The sequence below is a fragment of the Oncorhynchus kisutch genome, linkage group LG1, assembly GCF_002021735.2.
Source record: "Oncorhynchus kisutch isolate 150728-3 linkage group LG1, Okis_V2, whole genome shotgun sequence".
NCBI classification, from domain to species: Eukaryota; Metazoa; Chordata; class Actinopteri; order Salmoniformes; family Salmonidae; genus Oncorhynchus; species Oncorhynchus kisutch.
In genome coordinates, this window is record NC_034174.2 from 46,466,735 (window position 1) to 46,494,660 (window position 27,926).

At 44.1% G+C, this 27,926-nt stretch overlaps 1 protein-coding gene across 4 annotated transcripts in view; it reads right to left on the reverse strand.

The window, feature by feature from the left end:
- LOC109892681 (voltage-dependent L-type calcium channel subunit alpha-1D) overlaps nt 1–27,179 on the reverse strand; it is a 125,666-nt gene extending 98,487 nt beyond the window's left edge. For 3 of the 4 annotated variants that reach the window (XM_031834044.1, XM_031834037.1, XM_031834030.1), the window contains exons 1-2: nt 16,528–16,796; nt 15,206–15,311 (exon numbers count right to left, since the gene is read on the reverse strand). In XM_031834044.1, the coding sequence (XP_031689904.1) occupies nt 15,206–15,311; nt 16,528–16,796 (375 nt within the window). Of the gene's footprint in view, nt 1–15,205; nt 15,312–16,527; nt 16,946–26,935 lie in introns of those variants that run through there. The other variant, XM_031834027.1, reaches the window with a different exon arrangement.
- Nucleotides 27,180–27,926: the final 747 nt, after the last annotated feature.

A 27,926-nucleotide genomic window follows, 5' to 3' on the forward strand; every position in this document is an offset into this window, starting at 1 on the left:
GCAATGGTTAACAAATGGGAGAAGACTAGTATTTTGTATTTCTAATGCCTCTTAAGGGGAAAGTAATCCTTTTCCTCATTGTACAGTATATAAGAATATATCACTATGTTCCCAAAAATGTTCAAGACCGTTTCCCTTCAATGAAATGCATTCAAAACTACTTTCTGCACATTTCTGCTACTTTCTTAGGCTACACAAGTGCTATCTCTTGCTAAAGAAATGTTTACACCTATGCAGTACCTTTAGCAATACTAATAATAAACCTCTACTTTAGTAAAGGAAACAGTTATGACAGGTGTGTTGTAATGAAAACGAGTGGTGTCCACTGATTAAATGCATTGCGAAGAGGGAAAACCCAGATGTTCACAAAGTTTGTGATGAATGAGAGGTTGTTTCTTCATGCAAAATAGATTTGATTTTTTGATTTTCTTTCAAAAACAAGGGCATTTCTAAGTGACCCCAAACGGTAGTGTATATTGTCAAAAATAAAAGTAACTTTTCCCCCCCCATCACTAATGCTAAACCAATCTGTTATACAGTACCTTACAAGGGAGGAAGTATCTACCAATAGACATAATGCTATATTCATGTGTTATTACTGTTATGTGAGGCATGGCATCATCTCAGGCATCCTCTCACTGGGTTCATACAATGATAGAAAGAACCAAGGGTATATTGAGGTTTTACTATTAGTTCATTGTTTCTCACTATTTTGTGGAGATGAGCCATCTTCCAGCCAGTCAGCCAGTCAGTCACTCAGCAAGGCCTGTGTAGCCGAGGTGATTCAGGCCAGAGTAGCCAAAGTAATTTTAATGAGAGTTCCAGAGCTCATTAGCTTGATCATCAAAGCTCTGAATGATCTGTTTAATTCTGTGATCGTGATGTGCAGCCCCCCTAACCATGGAATGGGCCCATGCATAACTGGCTTACTGACTGTCTGTGTCCTAAACGGTACCCTATTCCCTATGGGCCCTGGTGAAAAGTAGTACACTATGTAGGGAAAAGCGTGCCATTTGGGATGCAGACACTGACTGCAAAATGCGAGAATTCTTTTTTAATCTTCCGGATGAATCCATTATCCAAATACTGCAGCGTGTGAATAGATACTTGGCAAACGTGCTGCTGACGTGGTTCAAGGACACACAGTATAATTCAGACATACGTGTTCAGAGCACTGTGCTTACATTCATACTCTCACTCACTCACTCACACACACACACACACACACACACACACACACACACACACACACACACACACACACACACACACACACACACACACACACACTCACACACACACTCACACACACACACACACACACACACACACACACACACACACACACTCACCACAACACCAACAAAAAACACACTCACAAGACACTTTGCACTTCCACACACAGATGCAGTTAAGCCATAGAGAGTATAGAGGACTCTAGTGCCCAAAATCCTGTTTTAACATGGGCCACGCCATTGCGGACTTTCACAATTTTGAAGTTGTCAACTGGGGACTTCCTATGGGTTACGTATGGATCACATAATTCCATTCAGGTCATCAGGAGGAATTAGCTAATTAATTATACTTGTGAGAAAATGGACTACTTCAAAATGGAGATGGCCTTGCCCGTGCGCTCACAGAAGTCATAATGGGACAGATAAAACATTGCGATCTATAAATCGATGTGGCTTTTTTCCACTAATTTGTCTTTTCACCAATAACATTTGATTATTTTCACAGCTCTTTTTCAGAGCTGATCTGATTGGTCAAAACACCAATTAGTGAAACAAATGTCAAAATTTGGCTGCCTGTGTAAACGCAGCCTTTGAGTTAAGAGCATAAACCGACACACACATGTTGGCACAAAGTGAGTCATCTGTGGGGAGGCCTACTGGTTGAAAGACAGAAGGGGAAAGATGAGAATGGGGAATGGGCTGGGCACACTGCTCCAAAACGGAGAGGCACGAGGGAGAGATGTTTCGAACGAGGGATATGCATGCATTTGTGTGTGCGTGTGTGCGTGCGCGCGTGTGTATTGACGCCTGAGCACCAGATCACCTGAGGAAAAGTCACGGCAGTGTGACGATGGCAGAAACCTTATCCATTGTTGCTCCCATGGCCCAGTGCACTTTGAGATGCTCTCTTTGCAAAGAAGAGGAATCAGATACCATCTTGATCATCACACTCAACATATTCTCACTATCAGTCTTGTACTAGTCTACAGATCAGATCTTCCTTGCCCATGTGACCGTTTGTTAATGGGATCCAAAAGACAAAACTGATCCTAAGTAAGAACACCTACTCTGAGACACTTGATACACCATAATTATAAAACACACTTTCTCATAGTCGTTAAATTACCTGTTTCATTCATTCATTTGTTCAGTAATTCATCATTTGATTCCTTCAACTAGTCATTAGGGTTATTGCAGGAGCCTACCTATACAATAGATGATACAGATCCCTGAATTGCCATTCGAATTCTGGGGATAAATAGGCACATTGTGTCCTTCTAGACCAGACAGGCTGGATGGGCATGTATTGTCTATCAATGGCCTGCTATACCACTGACACATAAAAACGTGCGCACGCACGGGCACGCACGTTAAGGGATAACGAGCAGGGGGTGTCCTTGCGTGAGTCACAAATGAGCAGCTTGTTAAGTGACTAAACACACACTTCTGCCATCCTCTCCACTGGAGTCCAGAGACACTGCTGCCGGGCCAGCCACAGTTCCAGCCACAATTCCAGCCACAGTTACAGCCACAGTTACAGCCACAGTTACAGCCACTGTCGCACGCATGCAAGCATGCACACGTACATACAATTACACGCACAAGCATACAAACACACAAACACACATGCACAAGCAAACCAGGGTTTCCGTTAGGAGCATGGTCGGCAGCATTTTAATTTACCAGAGATTTAAGGCATTTATCAGACCCACATGCATTGGGTGCGTACCCTGATTAGGGCGTCCACCCACGGCGCTCAGAATGACAGAAATCACATTTAGATGATGGTTATTCATCTCGCGCAACTCGAGGACGCAACGGCGTGCGTCCTTCTTACCGAATCCCGATCACACAATTTGAAGATGATAGAGTAACAGTCCTTGTTTACTTTTCCTCCGCCAACAAGACGAGTAACAAACAGCACAATCACTAGCCTATGTCAATCTACTATCCTCCATAGTAGAAAAGTTGGCATATTCTATTGTTTTTCATTCTGGGCGAGAAAGAGATAGCCTATTCCAAACTGACTCTGGGACAGCTACCAAACACATACAATCAGTAGGCGTAGCCCCCCCCCCCCTAAAAAAAAATACATGTAAAAGCTAGAGGCTCATGCAAACAATCAGAACGTTTAGCTTAAAATGTTGCTAAACTATTATTTCTTCACATTATAAGCAAAGCACACAAGGTAGTATTTTTTGTTCCATAATACAATTAGCAGGAAAACACTGTTGTCAAAAGTGCACCGCATATGCGACAGAGATGGAAATGTCTATAAGGAATTTCGAAAGAGGGGAGATAGAGATGCAACAACTAGTGTAACAGTATAGCTTCCGTCCCTCTCCTGGGCTCGAACCAGGGACTCTCTGCACACATCAACAACAGCCACCCTCGAAGCATCGGTACCCATTCCACCACAAAAGCCACGGCCCTTGCAGAGCAAGGGGAACTACTACATCAAGGTCTCAGAGCGAGTGACGTCGCCAATTGAAACGCTATTAGCGCGCACCACCGCTAACTAGCTAGCCATTTCACATCGGTTACACTAGCATGGGTTGCTAATATCTGATTCGTCTCAGGAAACTAGGAGTATGTCGCGCATCACTCCTTCACAGGGGAGGCATTTGAACTTAAACATTTATTTTTCATTTAAAAAAAATATTTGTCAGAAATGCCTTCTCGAACATGTGAATTTTCAAGTGCCTTAATAATAAACGTGTATGACATCTGTAAATACGAATATAATTGTTAAATTACAAGCCTAGTTGGTTTAGCCATGGAAGAAGTGTGGAACCTTCCCGCTAGCCATGATTGGCTGAGATAATGGATGGGCTGGACATGCCGAGAGATGAGTTCAAATTGGTCTGCCATGTAGAATGCTTCTGTCTATAACATGAGCTGCCCAGTATGTGTAGGTAATGCGTTCTACCGCTGCTTTTTTGAAAGATATCATGAACAACTGCAAAAGTGTCGCTAGTGTACTGCTCTCCACTTTCTGGAGGACAATCATGCCATGCTGACTTTCTCCGACTCTGAAAATGAATCAAACGATGAGGAAATTGCTGATTTAGGTCAAATATTTTCATTGAACCAGACATTGTAACGTCTTCTCAAACGGCAAACAACAGTGTTGTTGTCATGGAAGAAGTTGACCGAGTTTTGAAATCTGCGGAATGACCGATAACTAAGGAGTATGATAACTAGGAGATGGACAAAATTCTGGTGTTTGATTGCAAATATGCGAGGGAGTCAAAAAGAGAACATGCAGAAGGCTGTTGTATAAAACACCTGTCTCAGGATTACATCTTCAAACTAAAGGGCAACCATGGCATCTGTGACAGAAATGGAGAAGCGTTCATCCCTGTATACGGGTAAGAGAGTCTAGCTATCTACATTTTTAGATATTATAAGTTTCATATTTTGTCAGAAAGTCATTTTCATTGCAAGTCAAAGAGTACTGTTAGCTACCATTAGCGATCATACAAAACCCTAAATCTGTAAACAAGGGCACCCTCATAGACGTCATCCTGACCAACTGGCCCTCCAAATACACCTCTGCTGTCTTCAACCAGGATTTCAGCAATCACTGCCTCATTGCCTGTATCCGCTACGGATCCGCAGTCAAACGACCACCCCTCATCACTGTCAAACGCTCCCTAAAACACTTATGTGAGCAGGCCTCTCTAATCGACCTGGCCTGGGAATCCTGGAAGGATATTGATCTCATCCCGTCAGTTGAGGATGCCTGGTCATTCTTTAAAAGTAACTTCCTCACCATTTTAGATAAGCATGCTCCGTTCAAAAAATGCAGAACTAAGAACAGATATAGCCCTTGGTTCACTCCAGACCTGACTGCCCTCGACCAGCACAAAAACATCCTGTGGCGGACTGCAATAGCATCGAATAGTCCCCGCGATATGCAACTGTTCAGGGAAGTCAGGAACCAATACACACAGTCAGGCCAGCTTCTTCAGGCAGAAATTTCTGGGACACTGTAAAGGTTCTAGGACACTGTAAAGCATTTCTCAACGGCTGGCCATGCCTTCCTCCTGGCTACTCCAACCTCGGCCAACAGCTCCACCCCCCCCCCCCCCGCAGCTACTCGCCCAAGCCTCTCCAGGTTCTCCTTTACCCAAATCCAGATAGCATAAGTTCTGAAAGAGCTGCAAAACCTGGACCCGTACAAATCAGCTGGGCTTGACAATCTGGACCGTCTATTTCTGAAACTATCCGCCGCCATTGTCGCAACCCCTATAACCAGCCTGTTCAACCTCTCTTTCATATCGTCTGAGATCCCCAAGGATTGGAAAGCTGCCACAGTCATCCCCCTCTTCAAAGGGGGAGACACCCTGGACCCAAACTGTTACAGACCTATATCCATCCTGCCTATCTAAGGTCTTCGAAAGCCAAATCAACAAACAGGTCACTGACCATCTCGAATCTGCAATCTGGTTTCCGAGCCGGTCACAGGTGCACCTCAGCCACGCTCAAGGTACTAAACGATATCATAACCGCCATTGATAAAAGACAGTACTGTGCAGCCGTCTTCGTCGACCTGGCCAAGGCTTTCGACTCTGTCAAAAACCATATTCTTATCGGCAGACTCAGTAGCCTTGGTTTTTCTAATGACTGCCTTGCCTGGTTCACCAACTACTTTGCAGACAGAGTTCAGTGTGTCAAATCGGAGGGCATGTTGTCCGGTCCTCTGGCAGTCTCTATGGGGGTACCACAAGGTTCAATTCTCGGGCCGACTCTTTTCTCTGTATATATCAATGATGTTGCTCTTTCTGCGGGCGATTCCCTGATCCACCTCTACGCAGACGACACCATTCTGTATACTTCCGGCCCGTCCTTGGACACTGTGCTATCTAACCTCCAAACGAGCTTCAATGCCATACAACACTCATTCTGTGGCCTCCAACTGCTCTTAAACGCTAGTAAAACCAAATGCATGCTTTTCAACCGTTCGCTGCCTGCACCCGCACGCCCGACTAGCATCACCACCCTGGATGGTTCCGACCTAGAATATGTGGACATCTATAAGTACCTAGGTGTCTGGCTAGACTGTAAACTCCCCTTCCAGACTCATATCAAACATCTCCAATCTAAAATAAAATCTAGAGTGGGCTTTCTATTCCGCAACAAAGCCTCCTTCACTCACGCCGCCAAACTTACCCTAGTAAAACTGACTATCCTACCGATCCTCGACTTCGGCGATGTCATCTACAAAATAGCTTCCAATACTCTACTCAGCAAACTGGATACAGTTTATCACAGTGCCATCCGTTTTGTTACTAAAGCACCTTATACCACCCACCACTGCGACCTGTATGCTCTAGTTGGCTGGCCCTCGCTACATATTCGTCGCCAGACCCACTGGCTCCAGGTCATCTACAAGTACATGCTAGGTAAAGCTCCGCCTTATCTCAGTTCACTGGTTACGATGGCAACACCCACCAGTAGCACGTGCTCCAGCAGGTGTCTCTCACTGATCATCCCTAAAGCCAACACCTCATTTAGCCGCCTTTTGTTCCAGTTCTCTGCTGCCTGTGACTGGAACGAATTGGAAAAATCGCTGAAGTTGGAGACTTTTATCTCCTTCACCAACTTCAAACATCTGCTCTCTGAGCAGGTAACCGATCGCTGCAGCTGTACATAGTCTATCGGTAAATAGCCCACCCAATTTGACCTACCTCATCCCCATACTGTTTATATTTATTTACTTTTCTGCTCTTTTGCACACCAATATCTCTACCTGTACATGACCATCTGATCATTTATCACTCCAGTGTTAATCTGCAAAATTGTAATTATTCGCCTACCTCCTCATGCCTTTTGCACACAATGTATATAGATACTCTTTTTTTCTACTGTGATATTGACTTGTTAATTGTTTACTCCATGTGTTGTCTGTTCACACTGCTATGCTTTATCTTGGCCAGGTCGCAGATGCAAATGAGAACTTGTTCTCAACTAGCCTACCTGGTTAAATAAAGGTGAAATTAATTTTAAAAAACAGAAACACAGACACGCATATTCTTTTGACAGGACACACAGCCATGTGAAAAAAAGCACGTGTGTTTCTGCTCTAGCAGTTTGCCTCATTTGATTTGTACCACCTGTGGTCCCCCTAATTCACAATACAACTATGGTCAATTCAGCCTCATTTAGTTCAACTGCTGTCATTTCAGACTATTTGTACACCGACTGTACCGTCATTTCAGGTCATTTCAGTTTCCACGAGTCAGTGTCTCTCCATCCCCGGTGGGTGTGGTGAATTAAAATGAGTAGTATTCGCCAACAACAGCGATACAGACACACACACACTAAAATGATAGCAGCCAGGACTCTTCCGCGTGCATGTTGCCCTGTGAAGGTTGAAACATGAATCATATTCACAGTGAAAAGGTCATTGTTTCCCGGGGTACTTTCCGCTCAGCTACCTTCAGCGGGAGGAGCTGCTTGCCGGGAGCGCCAAGTCATACAGAGAGCAGTCACAAATGACCTTAAAACCGGAAGGAGGTTTTAGACAGGTGGGGGTGGAGAGGACAGACAGACAGTGGCGTGCGGAGAGAGGACACTCTCTCTCAGACTGTGCGTGACTGTTCCTCCCTAAGGTGTGCAATAGAGCCTTTCCAGGAGATCATTTCAGAGCAGTCATTCCAAACTGTGTGTCAAGGACGTCATCAGGAAGGAGCTATAGAGGAGAGGGATGACAGGAGAGATGAGGAGCGCCGAGGATACAGAGGAGAGGAGGAAGAGGAAGAAGAGAATATAGGGTTGGGCCGATAAATGAATAAATCAATTGTCGTGACATTTGACATTGACGATATATCGTGAAGTGCAATATGATAAATCATCATGCGCAACACGACACTCTATTTTGAATTTTTCAAATCCAAACCCTGCCTTTACTAGGCTGTATCAATATGTTGAAAATGAAGAGAAGGGCTTACAAAGAAACAGGGACTAAGTTGAGGAAGAAAGGAGTTGAAGCACTCAACAAAAAAAAGGCAGAGATTTCTTTTAGCTCACTTTATTTAATCCATTATACAGGACGAGAACAGGCGACTGACATTTTCCTCAGAGTGACCTGACTATTGCACTGTTGGATTCTAATTTCTAACTTGAAATATCCTTATTCATGTTACCATATTAGAACCGAGTGTATGGAAATCTACTGAGCGAGAAAGGGGAGTGCAGAAAATGTCCATTCTGTCAGAACACATTATTGTTAAATCTTGTGTATCCTACGGAGAGGAGAAGGTATACAGTCTGGTTTCAGTCACAGGTAAGGTAGGACAGCCGTGGGTTAGTGAGGAGTGAGGAATGTGGGCCGAGGTCAGGTCAGATGAAGTGGCCACTTGAGTTCCTGCCCAGCAACAGGAGGAGAATGTCCAGACGTGCAAAGAGGAGACTCAGCATAGAAGGAGGGTATACATTTATGTGATTGTGTTAATGTCTTTGTCTTTTCAGTTGTTTGACCCAGTGGGTGAATAAACTTAGTCATCCGTTTGAGTTTTTACTCTGTTTGTCAGAACCTAACAGCACTTAGCTCCTATGTATAGCCTAGTGGCCCTTTGAGACACAATAATATAAGATAATAATAATAATAATAATGGTATAGCACAAAATGGTAGTAAATCCTCCTTGAGCTGTTTCGACAACTTGATTGGAGTCCACTTGCGGCACACACCTGTCTATATAAGGTACCAAAGTTGACTCCCCAATAGGATTGTGTCTAGGCACAGATCTGGGGAAGGGTACCAAAACATTTCTGTAGCATTGAAGGTCCCCAAGAACACAGTGGCCTCCATAATTCTTAAATGAAAGAAGTTTAGAACCACCAAGACTATTCCTACTGTAGAGCTGGCTGCCTGGCCAAACTTGTCAATCGGGGGAGAAGGGCCTTGGTCAGGGAGGTGACCATGAACTCAATGTCACGTCTAGAGGAAACCTGGCTTGATCCCTACGGTGAAGCATAGTGGTGGCAGCATCATTCTGTGGGATGTTTTTCAGCGGCAGGGACTGGGAGACTAGTCAGGATCGAGGGAAAGATGAACGGCGTAAAGTACGGAGAGATCCTTGATGAAAACCTGCTCCAGAGCGCTGAGGACCTCAGACTGGGTTGAAGGTTCACCTTCCAACAGGACAACGACCCTAAGCACACAGCCAAGACAATGCAGGAGTGGCTTCAGGAAAACTCTCTGAATGTCCATGAGTGGCCCAGCCAGAGTTGAACCCGATCGAACATCTCTGGAGAGACCTGAAAATAGCTGTGCAGCGACACTCCCCATCCTACCTGACAGAGCTTAAGAGGATCTGCAGAGAAGAATGGGAGAAACTAACCAAATACAGGTGTTCCAAGCTTGCTGCGTCATACCCAAGAAGACTTGAGGCTCTAATCGCTGTCAAATGTGCTTCAACAAATTACTGAGTAAAGGGTCTGAATATTTATGTAAATGTGATATTTCTGGGGGGGTTTCACAGCGGTTTAGATGGTACAATGATTATCTATAATTGCTTGTTTTGTCACATAAACTGAAATTAAATGAACTATATGAATTTTCGCAACCAAATGGCAGAGCGTTTTCTGCATAATGCATCTTTAACGATTACCCATAACAGGATGCAGCCACCACTATGCTTGGAGAGTGGTACTCAGTAATGTGTTGTGTTGGATTTGCCCCAAACATGAAATTCACTGCTCAAAAGAGGGGCCTTACAGATAATTGTATGTGTGGGGTAGAGAGGTGAGGTAGTAATTTAAAAATCATATTAAACACAATTTCTTACACACAGAGTGAGTCCATGCAACTTATGGACTTCTTAAGCAAATTTGTACTCATTTCAAAAAACATAATTCCACTTTGACATCATAGGGTATTGTGTGTAGGCCAGTAACAACAAATCTAAATTTAATTGATTTTAAATGCAGGCTTTAACACAACAAAATGTGGAAAAAGTCAAGGGGTGTGAATACTTTCGGAAGGCACTGTATGTAGCAGATATGTGTAAGGAACGACAGATATAGGGAAGGCAATCAAAATGTGAAAGAGTCCAGGTGAGTCCAATGAGCGCTGATGCGCGTAATGATGGTGACAGGTGTGCATAATGAAGGGCATCCTGGCGTCCTCGAGGGCCAGAGAGGGGAAGCGGGAGCAGGCGTGACAGTACCTCCCCTATAGGTGTAGAAGTCCGACATGCAAGGCTGAGGCGTGGGGGCCCGATGAGCCGGCTGAGGCGTGGGAGCCCGACGAGCCGGTTGAGGCATGGGAGCCTGATGTGCCAGCTTAGGCATGACGTGGGATGGGAGCCCGATGAGCTGGCTGAGGCGTAGGAGCCCGACGAGCCAGCTGAGGGAAGGAAACCTCTCGAGACAGCTAAGGCGTGGAAGCCTGATGAACCAGCTGGCCGAGGCATGGGCGCCAGACTGACCGGCTGAGGCGTAGAAGCCCGATGAGCCGGCTGAGGCGTGGGAGCCCGACTAGCCGGTTGAGGCATGGGAGCCTGATGTGCCAGCTTAGGCATGACGTGGGATGGGAGCCCGATGAGCTGGCAGAGGCGTAGGAGCCCAACGAGCCAGCTGAGGGAAGGAAACCTCTTGAGCCAGCTAAGGCGTGGAAGCCAGACGAACCAGCTGAGGCACCCCCGGTTCCATCGGCGGCGGCACATTGACCCGACGTCACCAACAAAACAAAAACAAACAGCTCCCTGATGCTTCGTATAGTGTTGTCAGCATTCTGTAAGGAACGACGCTGGAGACGAGAAGCAGGTACAGGGAGTGAACATTTAATAACCAACGAACAGGAACAGAATACGGACAGCATCTGGACAGGGGAAACGGAAAAGACAATAATGCTGACATGGGCATGAAACAGAGAAAACAGACAGATATAGGGAAGCCAATCAAAATGTGAAGGTGTCCAGGTGAGTCCAATGAGCGTTGATGCACGTAATGATGGTGAAAGGTGTGCGTAATGAAGGGCATCCTGGCACCCTCGAGCTCCAGAGAGGGGAAGCGGGTACAGGCGTGACAGTAAAGACCCTGAAACCTTGGGTATAAATATTTGTTCAGAACAATGGTTTAATTGTTTGATGCTTCCACTCGTTAATCATGTGTGAAGGAAACATGACTGTTAATTGTCAAACTGCTATTTATGGAATGAAACTCCTGCTTCAGTATTACTCCACATTGAACCACAGCCAGAGGACGGGTACATTACTGGCATATTGTTATTTTGCTCATATGGCAACAAATGTATGTGTTGCATGAGAAATATAAGGAAAGCTATTACTGCCGCCAGTACAGGCGTTGTGAAAACACAAGGCTCGTTGTCAATGAATTGCGTGGTTTCTGTCGTCGGCATCTGATGATGTGCGCGATTCACGAGTGATGTCCCATTCCTTAGACATATTTATCCCTACAACTAGTTGCTCTGTCTTGGAGGGCCGGCGTTGGGAAACAGCCTTAGCCTCCTCTCAGCTTGCTGAGCTCTAAGTAAGATACTGAGTTTGAACGGTACTGCTATCTCTCTCTTTCCCTTCCCCCAGGTTACACTGAGTCTGTCACTGAATCTAATCTGCATGGCATTAGCGCCTCGTGATAGGATGATAGGAGCCAGGGGACTCGCCTGGTTGTCCCTCCCTGACAGCCAGGCCTTCCACCCCGACCCTGCGCCGTTCCCCTGCCATCATGGTTCTCCCATCATCAGCCCCAGCCAGCCAGCCAGCTCACCTATGGGCCTGCAGTGCAGTATTGTGTGTGTGTGTGCGCGTGTCTGAGGTGTGTGTGTCTGTGGAGTGTGTGTATGTGTGTATGTGTGTGTGTGTGTGTGTGTGTGTGTGTGTGTGTGTGTGTGTGTGTGTGTGTGTGTGTGTGTGTGTGTGTGTGTGTGTGTGTGTGTGTGTGTGTGTGTGTGTGTGTGTGTGTGTGTGTGTGTGTGTGTGTGTGTGTGTGTGTGCGCGCATGCGTGCGTGCGTGTGTTTGTGAGAGAGAGCGATGTGCTCTGGAGTTCTCATCCCTCATCCCCTGCTGGCTGCCATATTCAACCAAGTCAGCATTTCTACACTCTCCCATTCCTCCTCCTGAGACCTCTCTGTGTGTATTGTAGTTATTAGTACAGTACATTTGCTGCACCAGCCCTAAATCAACCTCCTACAGTATACCCACTGCAATTGGAAAGAGCAGAACTTCACAACTCACCTAAAAACTAAGATTGACTGAAGTTTGGCACAAACACTCAAGGGTCAGTTTATTAGGCACACCAGCCCGTTCCTGAAAATGGTTTGCTCCTACAGACAGTGAGTCACATGGTCCTGGCTTGCTATATAAAGCAGACAGGCATCAAGGCATTCAGTTACTGTTCAATTGAATGTTAGAATGGGCAAAACGAGTGACCTAAGAGACTTTGAGCACGGTATGACCGTCGGTGCCAGACGCGCCAGTAGCTCAGGGTGTGGATCTGCCTAGCCTAGCCGTTACTCGTTAGCTGCCATATAAATACATCCCCATGAACCACCCCACAGTTTAATGGCAACACTGTTGCCGTAGAGTGAATTCATAGCCACTCTCTCTAGAGACTTGTATTGATGTTGAATCATCATCCCAGCATATGGACATAACAGAAGGTGTGCCTACGTACCTAGGCTATATCCAGCGTACTTTCCACAGAGTTGACTTTTAACTCCAGGGCCACACATACTTTATACATGGCTCTAGTTAATTCCCTCAAAACTACAGAATCAGACTACCTGTTATATTTAATCTCCCTATTTATCCAAAGATACTTACAGTGGTGCTACATACATTTTATATGGGTGGACCCAGCTGGAATTGAACCCACGAGCCTGGTGTTAAAGGCACCATGCTCTACCAACTGAGCCATGCAGGACCTGATACTCACACTGGTTTATGAACATTGCAATCCCCTCACTAAGCCCACGCTCTTTCGGTGAACACCAAGCGAGCCCATAGATTACACAATACTGTAGCACAGACTGTACTGTCCCAGATAACCTACTTTCCTCCTCCTATGCACCACTGTGCAAACAAATACCCCTGGGGTCACCCTCCTGGAGGTCACACGGCCAAGCATTACACCACACTTCTCCTCTCAAGTAGTAGGTCACATCGTAGTATCTTACAGTAGAACGTCTTCGTTCAACCGTAGCATAATGGCAGGAACACCGTGCATGTGTGTATATGTATGCGACCAATGCAATTTGATTTCTATAAGCCCCATGCATCTTTTAGAGCAGAAGGTGGGTTGAGGGTTACAAAACAGGATGGCTTCTAGCTCTCTATCGCTCTCACACCATCCTGCTCTCAGACATTGATGAATCACTAAGCTCTCCAGCTAAATTCTGCTCACGTAAGAATCCAAATGTCTGTTGTCTCGCCAGCGGACTGTGCAGGCACACACTCTCAGCTGTAGGAGCCCTGCTATGAACACCACGTCACCCACAATGCATCAGTCTAAACAGACACACTGCCGAGACTCGCGTGCGCACAGGGGGAGCACAGAGAGATGACGATTTCTACAAATAAAAACTGAACGAAATTCTGGTGCACTGCAGGAACGATATGACATGACGAAGTACAAATGTGAAAGAGCATGGATGGTCTTCTACCTAACCAACGCCTGGACTCATAGTCACCTTGGTTACACAAGAACAATCTTTAAACAGTAGATAGCACACACATCTACACATCCCCAGCACACACACACACACACACACACAGCAAGACATTTACATGTAATACACATTAAAAACTTATGTCCATTGAACAGCAAGACGTGTCCCATTTAGTGCCTTTAAACACTAGTCATGACAACTGCTTGAGTTCCTGCACCTCTTATACAATATTGTTTGAAAAGTATTGTCGAGTTACACCACACTTCTCCTCTCAAGTAGTAGGTTCCTACACCTAAATATAAACAGTACTGGCACCAAAAATGACTACCGGCACCTATTTCAGTCCAAGTCAAGCACCGTCAACCATACACAACCGTAATAACACTGCAGGGTAAAGCATAATAACCTGACAACAGAGGGTGCCCATTGTTCAACAGCACCTCCACAGAGACTTCAATGACACCACAAGTCACCTGCACCATGAATGCTGTCACTGCCAGAGCACACAGCAGCAAACCCAAGGAGTCATTCACAGTACAAGGTGAAAACAGCCGAGGCTCAGGGTGAAGTGCCCCTTGGCTACAGATCTAGGATCATCTTGCCATCCCCCAATCCTAAGCTTAACCATTAGTGGGGAGATGCCAAACTGACCCAAGATCAGCATCTAGGGGCAACTTCACCCTTTACCTCTTGTGGTTATCACACAAGTCAGAGTTATACTTAAACTAAACCTTTAATAGTGAGAGCTTTGCAATAGTGATGGCTGGTCGACGAATCGCCGTCTCTTTGATGATTCGTTGAGATCCCCGAGTCAAAAGTACAAAGGTATTTTATAGCCAAGATACACCCCTTCAAACTACACGACGAACAACAGATACATAGAATGGGTCACAAGGTTAAGATTTGTATGAAAGATACCTATAATACATAGCAGACAGTATCTGCAGTGTCAACAGTTTTCATTGTATCACCAGTGTCTGGCCCTCCGACTCCAAACTGGAGCCATCTCTCCCTGGTACGGTATAGAACAGAAACATTAAGTCATGCTCTGGAATGCTCTTTAGGTTTTATCACCCAAAATACATTGTAAATCTCCTGTCAGTGTTATCTCCCACAGGCTCATCCTCAGTAGAACACACACACACAATAGTTAAGAATACTCTATTCTGTTGAATAAAACAACCATGATGCAATAAAAGTACTGTAACATAATCTTGAAATTTTGCAACCATACTCTCCCAGAGCACAAGAGGGGGTCAAAGGTAATGCAAGGGGGTCCGGAGGTCATGGGGTTCATTTGAGTCAGGAGTAATGCTGACGTATGTACTCACCAGGTCATGGTTGGTGGAGTTGGAGTCATCCTGAGGGAAGGGGATGTACACAGCTAAGGCCATACAGTTGGCAAAAATAGCTATTAATATAAAGATATCAAATGGCCTGGAAGACAAGGTTAAGGGAAAATCATTGAAGCGGGGGATCACATGAATATATTCACCGTGTCAACATTTGACTATTTCCTGTTCAAACTAATAATCATCAAACACAGACAGAGTTCAAGCCAAAGACATCGGAAGTTGCGAGAGTCAGAAAAAAGTCATAATGGCATTCAATATGCAACTTGGCAATTCAGGGCCAATCTAAATAACATGAGATAATGTGCAGAGTTATCACAGTATTCTGATGACTGTGTCTTCTGGAGCAGCAGAGTCCCAGCAGAGGCTCACGCAGCTGTGTCGTGTCACTGAGTCACCCTCGCCCCACCAGTATTTTAAGATTTGGGACATGGTGACTTTCACTGCGCCTTAGGAGGCAGCAAAAAACAACTTTTTTTCACCTCCAGTTGACTATTCTCTCGCATGCACCGCTGAAAAAACACAAAGTCTAGAATGATTCACACATCGCTGGCTATAGCTGTCAAATAATCTGTCTTTCCCTGCAGTAGGCTACCTACGCTAGAATGAACTGATTAAAAGTAAACGTTGACTTGCTGTTCCACTTTCATATTCTTGTGTTGGGTAGTGAGTCACACTCTGCAGTGAGATTAACATAAAGGGGTGTCTCTTGTCTAGTTGTACTGGACTGTGAGGGGAAATGGAGATGGGATACAGCCACTGCACATGGCTAAGCTAAAGCTAGTCAGCTAAAGCTAGAGTTAGCTAAAGCTAGAGTCAGCTAAAGCTAGAGTCAGCTAATGCTAGAGTCAGCTAAAGCTTGAGTCAGCTAAAGCTTGTCAGCTAAACCTAGAGTCAGCTAAAGCTAGTCAGCTAAAGCTAGAGTCAGCTAAAGCTAGTCAGCTAATGCTAGAGTCAGCTAAACCTAGAGTCATCTACAGCTAGAGTCAGCTAAAGCTAGTCAAAGCTGGTCAGCTTAAGCTAGAGTCAGCTAAAGCGAGTCAGCTAAAGCTAGGCATTGGCTAGGTGCAACTCAAGATTTAGCCAACTGTACGGTTGGTAAAACATGAATTGGTGCATGGGCGGAAATCCACCTGATGGCCCTGAATGAACCCTAACTGAGCCCGTGATTGTTCTTCTCATGCACTGACCTACACATCACACACACACTGCAACACACACTAAAGTACTAGGTATAGATTATCAACATCCAGGGTCACACAGACACACACACACACACTCTGGTCCATTGTGAAGGATACTTCCACTCTACCAGGCTGATGCAGGCTCTTCGTATGGGATTGTTGAGTTTGAGGCAGAACAGGGCCCTGGCTGGCCTGGTGTTGGCGTTGCTCCCCTGCTTCTTGCTTTTGGCGTACTGCGCCCGCTTCTTCTGTGCCAATGCACCCACCGGGACAGTCGGCACCGGGACCGGGGCAGCCGGAGGGGCGGCTACCGGACTGGGCACCGGCGGGGCAACTGGGGTTGCAGCCGGGGCCGCAGGGGCGTTGGCTGGCCCGTTGGCACTCATGGTGTGGGCGTGGCTCTGTGGGGCGTGTCCAGCAGCATGGATCTGCCAGGAGAGAGGGCGGGGCTAAATGAGGGGCACAGGGTGGTCTGACCAATGGGCTGGCACGTCACCAGAGGGAGGGACTCTGGTGCTGCTGGCATAATTTGCCTCTGTGAAAGAGAGTACAGGAGAGAGAATGGTTACCAATCCATATCATTGATCATCACTACTAAAATCATCAGTAGAAGGTTACTATGGTGACTTTATCAAATGGAAACTAGTAAAGGTAAACAAATAAGCAATTAGCGCTGATAGTAGAGTTTCCAATTTAGCACCAAGGACAGCGATGATTGAAATACCTACAATCTCGCATTCAGAACCACAAGACCATGAACAGCAGCCATCTCAGGTAAAGCTGTGTCAATGGCTAAGAATCACTTGAAGATAAATAGGCTACAGGAAGACCTACACAGGAAGCAGCATACCCAGCAATAAGCCTGAATCACAAACTCTGTGGAATCTGGGTTTGTTGTGATCATGACCAAGGCATTTCTAGGGTCAGTGAGATGTGTTTCACACATCCAGGGGGGGGGGGGGTCCTATGTAGTCTCGCTTTGTGGCATTTTGCGAAGCCTCTATGTTATACTGACTGCACTATATGTTAGTCTGCATGTAGATATGGTTGTCTTTGTTCGATAGAGCCATTGGAGGTCTTTCAGCAATGTTCCTATCGGCGGATTAAATTATAAATGTATAAGGTGACACATTCTTTCCAGTCTCTGAAAGGCTACAACTCGATATGGGGCAGTGGTTCCTGCTCTGGCCCCTTCCCTACAACACAAGTCCGATTGGGCAAAACTGAAAGAACTGACCAGACCACAATGGCTTCAAGTGATTCCTCTCATCAACACGAATTTGACAATGGAGAATTTTGACACGTTCTCTTAGCTAGCTACATGGTGACATTCAACCGTACGTTTCAACCGGAATCAACTATGGGACCTTATACAGACAGGTGTGTGACTTTCCAAATCATGTCCAATCAATTGAATTTACCACAGGTGGACTCCAATCAAGTTGTAGAAAAATATCAAGGATGATCAATGGAAATAGGATGCACCTGAGCTCAATTTCGAGTCTCATAGCAAAGGGTCTGAATACTTATGTAATTAAGGTATTAGGTTTTTATTTTTTATAAATGTGCAAAAATGTCTAAAAACCTGTTTTTGCTTTGTCATTATCGGGTATTGTGTGTAGATTGATGAGGGGAAAATGTTTATTTAATAAATTTTTAGAATAAGCTGTAACGTAACAAAATGGGGAAAAAACCTTAGGCTTTTCCCGAAAGTAGGCTATAAGATAATGAATTGTCAAGGAAAGTATGAAGGGGACTGCTATGCTATAGTAGGAAGGCGAAATTGACAGTCATCAAAAAAGAACCAATTACACGCAATTTTAATTTTATCTTTATTTAACCAGGCAAGTCAGTTTTGAAAAAAATCTTATTTTCAATGACGGCCTAGGAACAATATGTCCATAGCCTATATGGCCATAGCCTATTTATCAGCCTATTTATCAGAGATGCTGATTATCGAGAGGGAGAGTGTTGCAAAGATGTTTCAAATACTGTGAGGAACTATTATAATTTGAATGGATGTGAAAATAAAAAATACATGTTTAAAAAAAATCTGTACTTCGTTGACTTGTGAGGTGAAGAAAAAATGACTGAGAAGCACAGCTGGGCACTTTCCTACATTTGACATTTGAAATTTGCGAGAAGCAGGCCAGGTACTTCTATGCGTGCTCAGGCAACATGAACAGGACAGAGAACCCAGTATAATATGTTTAGCTGTAGGTTGCATACTTCTAGTTCTGCCTGGTTCAGCTTAGTTCTCTTATTCCGGTGCTCTACAATGAGAACTATGCCAAAGCAGGCAGGAATAGAGGTATGCAACCTATAGAAATGAAGGAGAACATATTCTGCAGGAATATTCTCTCCTCCTACACATATTATTATAGTGTTATTATAGTAGCGCTAAAATAACACATGTAGTGGTCCCGTCCGTGGTAGGGAACTGGCATTAGACGGTTAGTTACGTGAATCAGACAATGAATCAAAACATTTTATTACAGTTTGTGGTAGTTGTTCAAGGAGAGACCTTTCCCTATACAAAAATGAATCCAAATTTAGAAATACAAAAGGCATTTATTTATACATACAAACTGTATCAGTTAGTGTCACTACGACAATCCAACATTTGCCACTGCCAGAGTAAGGCTTTTAGGAAATTCAGTCTAGTTTTGACAGGGTAATTGAGTGACATCAAACTAAGGTGTGCCTGTCCGTTTGACTGTGTGATGAGGTTAGACATGATAGCTTCGTGTGTTTTGATGTGGTATAGCAGAGTCACCCCAATTACAACACTGTTGCAGGCAAGAAGAGAGAGAAGGCTGTACTGTAAAACTGAATGTCAGTGGTAGACAGTGGTAGCTTATGTCAATGGAAATTCACTTGCTGGGTGGCATGGTGGGCTGGGGAAGATGAGACTTTGTGCTTGAAGCGAATGTCCCGTCTGCTGTCTACGGCCATCTGGATAAGACTCCGCCGGAAGTGATGAGTACAGGGTTCGTAGACCTTCTTAAAACCATCCACCGCTTGGACCCCTTGCAGAAGATCTGCTTGTACTGCACATCTCCTGGAAAGACACGGTTGTGGTGTCAGCATTTAGACTCGGTTGATGAAGGGATGTAGGGCATCACACCTTTGTTGGTAAAGGTGTCAACAGATGGGTCCTAAGTGATTATAGACAGGCTAGTGTATTGTTTAGGGACAATGACGCATCCCTCGTGCCTGTGGATCCAAAATGCACTCACTTTATGTATATACGTTGGGTATATTTCAACAGGGGACTGTGGAACGTCTCCAGAAAACCTGCATTTTACAAAGAGAAAAAGTGTAGACTAAATAACATGGTATCATGGTCTGGAACGTACTCTGTCTGGTCCTCTAACCTCCTGTGAACCCCGTAACACAAACAAATGCATACAAACACTACACAAATTCATGTTGTAATGAATGAAATTATCTTTGGTGTCGTAAAACAATCCTCGGTTCCTGCCTGTGTCTGGTTAAGAGAGGAGGAGGAGGGCCCCCTACGGAAAAACATCTGGCAGAACACCCAGAATACATTCTTTAAGTTAAGATAGAGACGGAGCCAGTCACATGTGTGAACCGATCCAATGAATCATGTTTATGTAGGTTTAGATAGCAGTATATAAAGCTCTATGTAAGGAACGCACTTCAGATTGGTACTTACAGTTTAAGTCGGAAGTTTACATACACATTAGCCAAATACATTTAAACTCAGTTTTTCCACAATTCCTGACATTTAATCCTAGTAAAAAGTCCCTGTCTAAGGTCAGTTAGGATCACCACTTTATTTTAAGAATGTGAAATGTCAGTATAATAGTAGAGAGAATGATTTATTTCAGCTTTTATTTATTTCATCACATTTCCAGCGGATCAGAAGTTACCATACACTCAATTAGTATTTGGTAGCATTGCCTTCAAGTTGTTTAATTTGGGTCAAACATTTCGGGTAGCCTTCCACAAGCTTCCCACAATAAGTTGGGTGAATTTTGGCCCATTCCTCCTGACAGAACTGGTGTAACTGAGTCAGGTTTGTAGGCCTCCTTGCTCGCACATGCTTTTTCAGTTCTGCCCCAAAAAAAACTATAGGATTGAGGTAAGGGCTTTGTGATGGCCACTCCAATACCTTGACTTTGTTGACCTTAAGCCATTTTGCCACAACTTTGGAAGTATGCTTGGGGTCATTGTCCATTTGGAAGACCCATTTGCAACCAAGCTTTAACTTGGTTGCTTCAATATATCCACATAATTGTCCCCCTCATGATGCCATCTATTTTGTGATGTGCACCAGTCCCTCCTGCAGCAAAGCATCCCCACAGCATGATACTGCCACTCCCGTGCCTCACGGTTGGGATGGTGTTCTTCGGCTTGCAAGCCTCCCCCTTTTTCCTCCAAACATAACAATGTTTATTATGGCCAAACAGTTCTATTTTACTTTCTTTCATCAGTCTGACTTTTTTATGGCGGTTTTGGAGCCGTGGCTTCTCCCTCGATGAGCGGCCTTTCAGGTTATGTCGAAATAGGATTTAGTATGGTCAGGGCGTGAGTTGGGGTGGGCAGTCTATGTTTGTGTTTCTATGTCAGCCAGGGGCTGCCAGAGCCGTCAGTCAGCCAGGATCTGCCAGAGCCGTCAGTCAGCTAGGCGATGCCAGAATCACCATTTACTCCGGAGCTGCCGGAGTCTCCCGCCTGTCCGGCGCTGCCGGAGGCGTCCTTCACTCCAGTGCTGCCGGAGTCTCCCGTCTGTCCGGCGCTGCCGGAGTCTCCCGCCTATTCGGGACCCATTTCTAGGGTCCCCAGTCCAAGGTCAGTGGCGAGGGTCGCCGCTTTAAAGAGGCCACGGAGGCGGGCGAAGAGGCGCACTAGAACTATGGTGAAGTGGGGTCCATGTCCCGCGCCAGAACCGCCACCGCGGACAGACGCCCACCCAGACCCTCCCCTATAGGTACAGGTTTTGCGGCCGGCATCCGCACCTTTGTGGAGGGGGGGTACTGTCACGTTCTGACCTTTATTTCCTTTGTTGTGTCTTTATTTAGTATGGTCAGGGCGGGAGTTGGGGTGGGCAGTCTATGTTTGTGTTTCTATGTTTTTTCCTATTTCTGTGTTTGGCCTGATATGGTTCTCAATCAGAGGCAGCTGTTTATCGTTGTCCCTGATTGAGAACCATATTAAGGTAGCCTGGGTTTCACTGTTGGTTTGTGGGTGTTTGTTTCCGTGTCTGTGTTTTTCACCACATGGTACTGTTTCGGTTTTGTTATTTCACGTATTCGTTTATTGTTTTTGTATTTCAGTGTTCAGTGCTTTTGTTATTAAAATCGTCGTGAACACTTACCACGCTGCGTCTTGGTCCAATCCTTACTCCTCTTCAGTCGAAGAGGAGGAAATCTGCCGTCATAAGCGGTATGACGGCTGCGTGGTCCTATGGTGTTTATACTTGCGTACTATTGTTTGTACAGATGAATGTGGTACCTTCAGGCATTTGGAAATTCCTCCTAAGGATGAACCAGACATGTGGAGGTCTACAGTTTTTTTTCTGAGGTCTTGGCTGATTTCTTTTGATTTTCCCATGATGTCAAGCAAAGGGGTTTGAAGGTAGGTTTTCAAATACATCCACAGGTACACCTCCAATTGACTCAAATTTTTTTTTTAAATTGCCGCACCAAGATTTACATGCTAAAATCGCCCCTGCTACTTTGTAGTTAACATACATTGAGAAGGTTTTTGGGAAAGCCTTTCCATCTACCAGAAGATGGTTGTCATTAGCATCATCTCTAACGGCTACATATGGCAGACAAAGGCGCACACACAGCAAGGGGCATTTCCACACTGTTGACTCTTCAGAAAGTTGGGAAAAAAAATGGAATCACTTATGCATTTTGTCTTATCATCATCTTGGGGGAATAAAATAATGATCTAATAAATTCAATACATTTAGTTGATTTCCTACTTTTCAATACACTTCTACTGGGAAGCCAACATTTTCCCAAACTGGAGATTTAAACAATGATGTTGGATCCTCCAATTCTGGTTTATCCACCCCACCACTGCCATTGAAAATAACTAGTTTCCTTCTGCGCCTCACAAAAGGATAGTTTGAAATGCGCCAATTTAAGTTCAGAATTATGATTACAACGTGTGCATAGGATCTAGTCGTTAAAACGGAATAGACTATAATGTTTTTTCAGCTCAGATTACTCAAGAGGCATACAACGCAGTGTAGGCATGGCCTACAGGCCTAGTGTATATATATATATATATATATATATATATTTTTTTTTTTTAAATATTTTTTATATATATATAATGTCCCTTTTTCAGGACCCTGTATTTTAAAGATAATTCGTAAAATTCCAAATAACTTCATTGTAAAGGGCTTAAACACTGTTTCCCATGCTTGTTCAATGAATCATAAACAATTAATGAACATGCACCTGTGGAACGGTCGTTAAGACACTAACAGCTTACAGACGGTAGGCAGCGGCAGGTAGCCTAGTGGTTAGAGCGTTGGGCCAGTAACCGAAAGGTTGATAGATTGAATCCCCAAGCTGACAAGGTAAAAATATGTTGTTCTGCCCCTGAACAAGGCAATTAACCCTCTGTTCCTAGCCATCATTGTAAATAAGAATGTGTTCTTAACGGATTTGCCTAACTAAATAAAGTTTAAATAAAAATTAAATTAAGGTCACAGTTATGAAAACTTAGGACACTAAAGAGGCCTTTCTACTGACTCTGAAAAACACCAAAAGAAACATGCCCAGGGTCCCTGCTCATTTGCGTGAATGTGCCTTAGGCATGCTGCAAGGAGGCATGAGGACTGCAGATGTGGCCAGGGCAATAAATTGCGATGTCCGTACTGTGAGACGCCTAAGACAGCACTACAGATAGACAGGATAGACAGCTGATCGTCCTCGTAGTGGCAGACCACGTGGAAGAGTGGGGTAACATCTCACAGCAAGAACTGGAAAATCTGGTGCAGTCCATGAGGAGGAGATGCACTGCAGTACTTAATGCAGCTGGTGGCCACAACAGATACTGACTGTTACTTTTGATTTTGACCCCTCCTTTGTTCAGGGACACATTATTCCATTTCTGTTAGTCACATGTCTGTGAAACTTGTTCAGTTTTTGTCTCAGTTGTTGAATCTTGTTATGTTCATACAAATATTTATGAAGTTGACAGTGAGAGGACGTTTATTTTTTTGCTGAGTTTATATATACACTCCCGTTCAAAAGTTTGGGGTCACTTAGAAATGTCCTTGTTTTTGAAAGAAAAGCAACAATTTTTGACCATTAACATAACATCAAATTGATCAGAAATGCAGTGTAGACATTGTTAATGTTGAAAATGACTATTGTAGCTTGAAACAGCTGATGTTTTATGGAATATCTACATAGGTGTACAGAGGCCCATTATCAGCAACCATCACTCATGTGTTCCAATGGCACGTTGTGTTAGCTAATGCAAGTTGATCATTTTAAAAGGCTAACTGATCATTAGAAAACCCTTTTGCAATTATGTTGTGCTAAATAACTGTTGTGCTCATTAAACAAGCAATAAAAATGGCCTTCTTTAGACTAGTTGGGTATCTGGAGTAGAGGTCGACCGATTAATCGGAATGGCCGATTAATTAGGGCCGATATCAAGTTCTCATTGATGTATTATATTAAGTTAAAATAAGTGTTCATTCAGTATTGTTGTAATTGTCATTATTACAAATACACTTTAAAAATCGCCCGATTAATCGGTATCAGGGTTTTTTTGTCCTCCAATAATCGGTATCGGCGTTGAAATATCATAATCGGTCGACCTCTAATCTGGAGCATCAGCATTTGTGGGTTCGATTAAAGGCTCAAAATGGCTAGAAAAAAAATGACTTTCTTCTGAAACTTGTCAGTCTATTCTTGTTCTGAGAAATGAAGGCTATTCCATGCGTGCCATTGCCAAGAAACTGAAGATCTCTACTCCCTTCACAGAAGAGTGCAAACTGGCGCTAACCAGAATAGAAAGAGGAGTGGGAGACCCCAGTGCACAACTGAGCAAGAGGACAAGTACATTAGAGTGTCTAGTTTGAGAAACAGACCTCTCACAAGTCCTCAACTGGCAGCTTCGTTAAATAGTACCCGCAAAACACCAGTCTCAATGTCAACAGTGAAGAGGCGACTTCGGGATGCTGGCCTTCTAGGCAGAGATGCAAAGAAAAAAGCCATATCTCAGACTGGCCAATAAAAAGAAAAGATTAAGATGGGAAAAATAACACAGACACTGGACAGAGGAATATACAGTATTTGTATGTTTTCATGCCGTGTCACAGTGCACAACAAACCAAGGTTTCTACAGGTGAAATGAAAATGTGCTCGTTCTAGCTTGTGGAGAGACATTTTTTGTCTCATAATAATGTTGTTGATATAGTAATGACTATATGCAGTGGCAGAGCTATGGTGAAATGTCCTTTTCAAAATGGTTAATAACTTGACACACTCAACAGCTACCCCAACCAGAACCACTATACTCCACACTAACCAAGAGGCCTCATGCCACTAATCTTAAAAAAGCCATTGACATTCTGTAACAAACTCAAACCTAACTCTTATCGAAATGATTGGTACTGTTTTATGCGACATAGGTTAGTCACTCATGATGCATTGCATAGCCGTACGCTTTTTGTTAAGTCTTCTTCATCTCATTTCTCTTGATTCAAGAGTCAGTCGGTCTCCTCTGTCTTCCAGTGTTGAAAGACATGCATGTGTCAGTGCGAGTTATGGAATGTTGTCACTGTCACCACCATGCAGGGGGTCATGAGATGATCTCACTCCTTCAGCCCACCAACAGTATACAGTCACACGGGTATAGTAACACTATAATAACACATTAATAGCAGAGTAGTACTAGTAACATTGTAATTACATAGTAACAACTGAATAATTCTATCCAACAAGACCAATAATTCAATCTACCTTCTTTATAATCTAACTATACAAGGTAAGAGTGGGTAATCGTTCAAATAACAGTGTCGGCAAACAGGGCATAGTAGGCTATAGGCTGGATATTCTGCTGAGTCTCATGATTGAAAATTAGGAGAGAGAACACCCCCTCCCTCAAAAAGGAAAAGTGCACTGATAAAAAAAAATTTGGAACCAGCAAAGAGTTGAGTGAAAAAAAAGAGTGGTTAAAAACGAAACGCACAGGCAATGCTAATATAAATATAAAGCATCTCTAAAGTACTATTGTTGCATTATAACGATGCAAAGTTAAAGCATTGGTCTATCAAAAATAATGTAAGCAAGGCTCTATGATTAAAGGCACAAGACTAGGATATGTGGCTGGGTGATGGACCCGACCATTGCCATCACAACAAAGAGGGGACACAACCATGTAAACAAGACGAAATGATTCACCGAAAAATGCTGCAACATGTATTAAAATATCACCGTATATGACATGCTTCCCGAGCCAAAAACAACAAGGATAAGCTGCATGAATTCAAAGCTGTTACTAACACAACTTGGTCAAATCAGTTGTATAAGTCCTTGAAGTACGAGTGCTAGGCCCCGCAGAGAAAACAAGAAGCTGAAAAAGGTCACATTGCCTGAATATTCCAAAGAGCGTATAATATTTCTCAAATTCCGTGTATAATAAGGATAGAACGTTGCAATCATCTTTAGCACTGAATATGAACACATTAATCCTGAAAGCACCAACCATTAGCCTAGTGTTGTCATCATAGGCTTCTGTTTCATTTGCTGTCCATATGGAACAGTAGCCTATGCAGAATGCATCCAAACGACAGCGCATGTGAGATGATTCATGTCCAGTAACATCGATAGAAATCGACACCCGGCGCATTATAACGTGATGTAAATAGCGACTGGCATTCCCACGAGCGATTCGCGACACATGAACAATAGGCCTACCCTTCACCAAACGTGGTCGTATTTCTCCTTGAACCTCATTGAGGTATATCGTCAAAATCCCTAAAAACGGTGTAAAATGACAGTCCCGCTCCAGGCGCTCATTGCGAAAATGGAGCAATGCATGACAGTCAGATGGTCCTGGCGTTCCTCGGGAGAAACAGCTGGCGTTATTACTAGGTTACAATGGGTTTCAAAGCCCAGTGATGGTATTTCGGCTCCGGTCCAGGGATACAAGGTCTATGGCTTTTTGCCCGGCGTTTATCCCCCGCGACGAATTCGGAGAAGGGATAGGCTACAACGCAGCCACCGAACTTCAGTCCAAATGACAAGCATATCTGTCTCGTTCACTGGGCTATTGTCATGATAAATGATAAAGAGTCTCTACGCAAAGCTATTCTGAGATATCCTCAACATAATAGCAGGCAATATGAAGGACAAACTTGGCAACACGGTTTGTAAAAACGAAATGGACACGGTCACTGAGCTATATTGTTCTGGTATGGAAATAATGAAAACAGACATGACTAAACCATTACAAATCCGGCCTCGCTGAGCTAACATGCTAACTTCAGACCCGATTCCATGCCAATAAAACGTACCTTTTCTGAAGACTTATTATTCGGCAGATACCTCAGCGTTATCCACTCGGTAGGGAAAGTCCAGTGCTTTAACGCAAGTCCAGTCTCAAACGGCGAGTTATAATTCATTAGCTTGGGGGCAGGGGCATTAATGAAGCCCTTCCATGTTGATCGTGGAAAGCATGAGACAGGAGAGTGTATGCGGGGGAGAACAGAGCATCCTCGTCCGCTATGCAGCGCTGCTTATCGCCACTGCGTGAGTGAACAGTGAAATGAGCACATCAGAATCAGAGCTCGCTTCCTTCTGGCTCTGTGTCCCTCCTGATCGTGCACACGCGTCTCTTCATTTACACCGCACGCAAAAAAGTCACCAACACGAAAGGGCCACAGTGACTATATAGTCTAGGTCTACTAAATAGGTCTAGCCTACTTTTAATTGATTTTAATGAACAACCTCAACGGTAAATTCCACCTTAATTTGGGAGGCTAATGGTAAATGCAAATAACATGACTGACTTACTGAGACAGCATTGCCACACCACTGACACAGTAACAGTAGTCCTCTAATTTCATTGCCTTGATTAACTTGGAAATATGAAAACTGAAGGTCCATGATGATAAATTATATACATTTTTTTTTTGCAATTACAGACTGTCTTTGTAGTAGCAGTAAAAAAAGCGCTCATATTCAATCCATGAATGAAAAATGATCAATTCTAGTTGACATGGTCCGAGTGGAATTGACCACATTGCATATTGAAGAGAGGCGCACGCCAGCATAGCCCAGCCATATTGTGGATGGCCCACAAATGTAGTCCCGCATCTGCCTCAAACGGATGGCGTAGAATTTGATCAAGGTTTAGTGTTTGTCATTTAAAGTAAATCTGCTGCAGCAGCCAGTAGATAATTAAGTTGACAAGTGTTGAAAGCAGCGGCTATTTTTGCATGTAAATATTAGTGGGCCAACAAACAAAAAAAACTGTGGGATGCGTGCCAGCAAAGACCCTATACA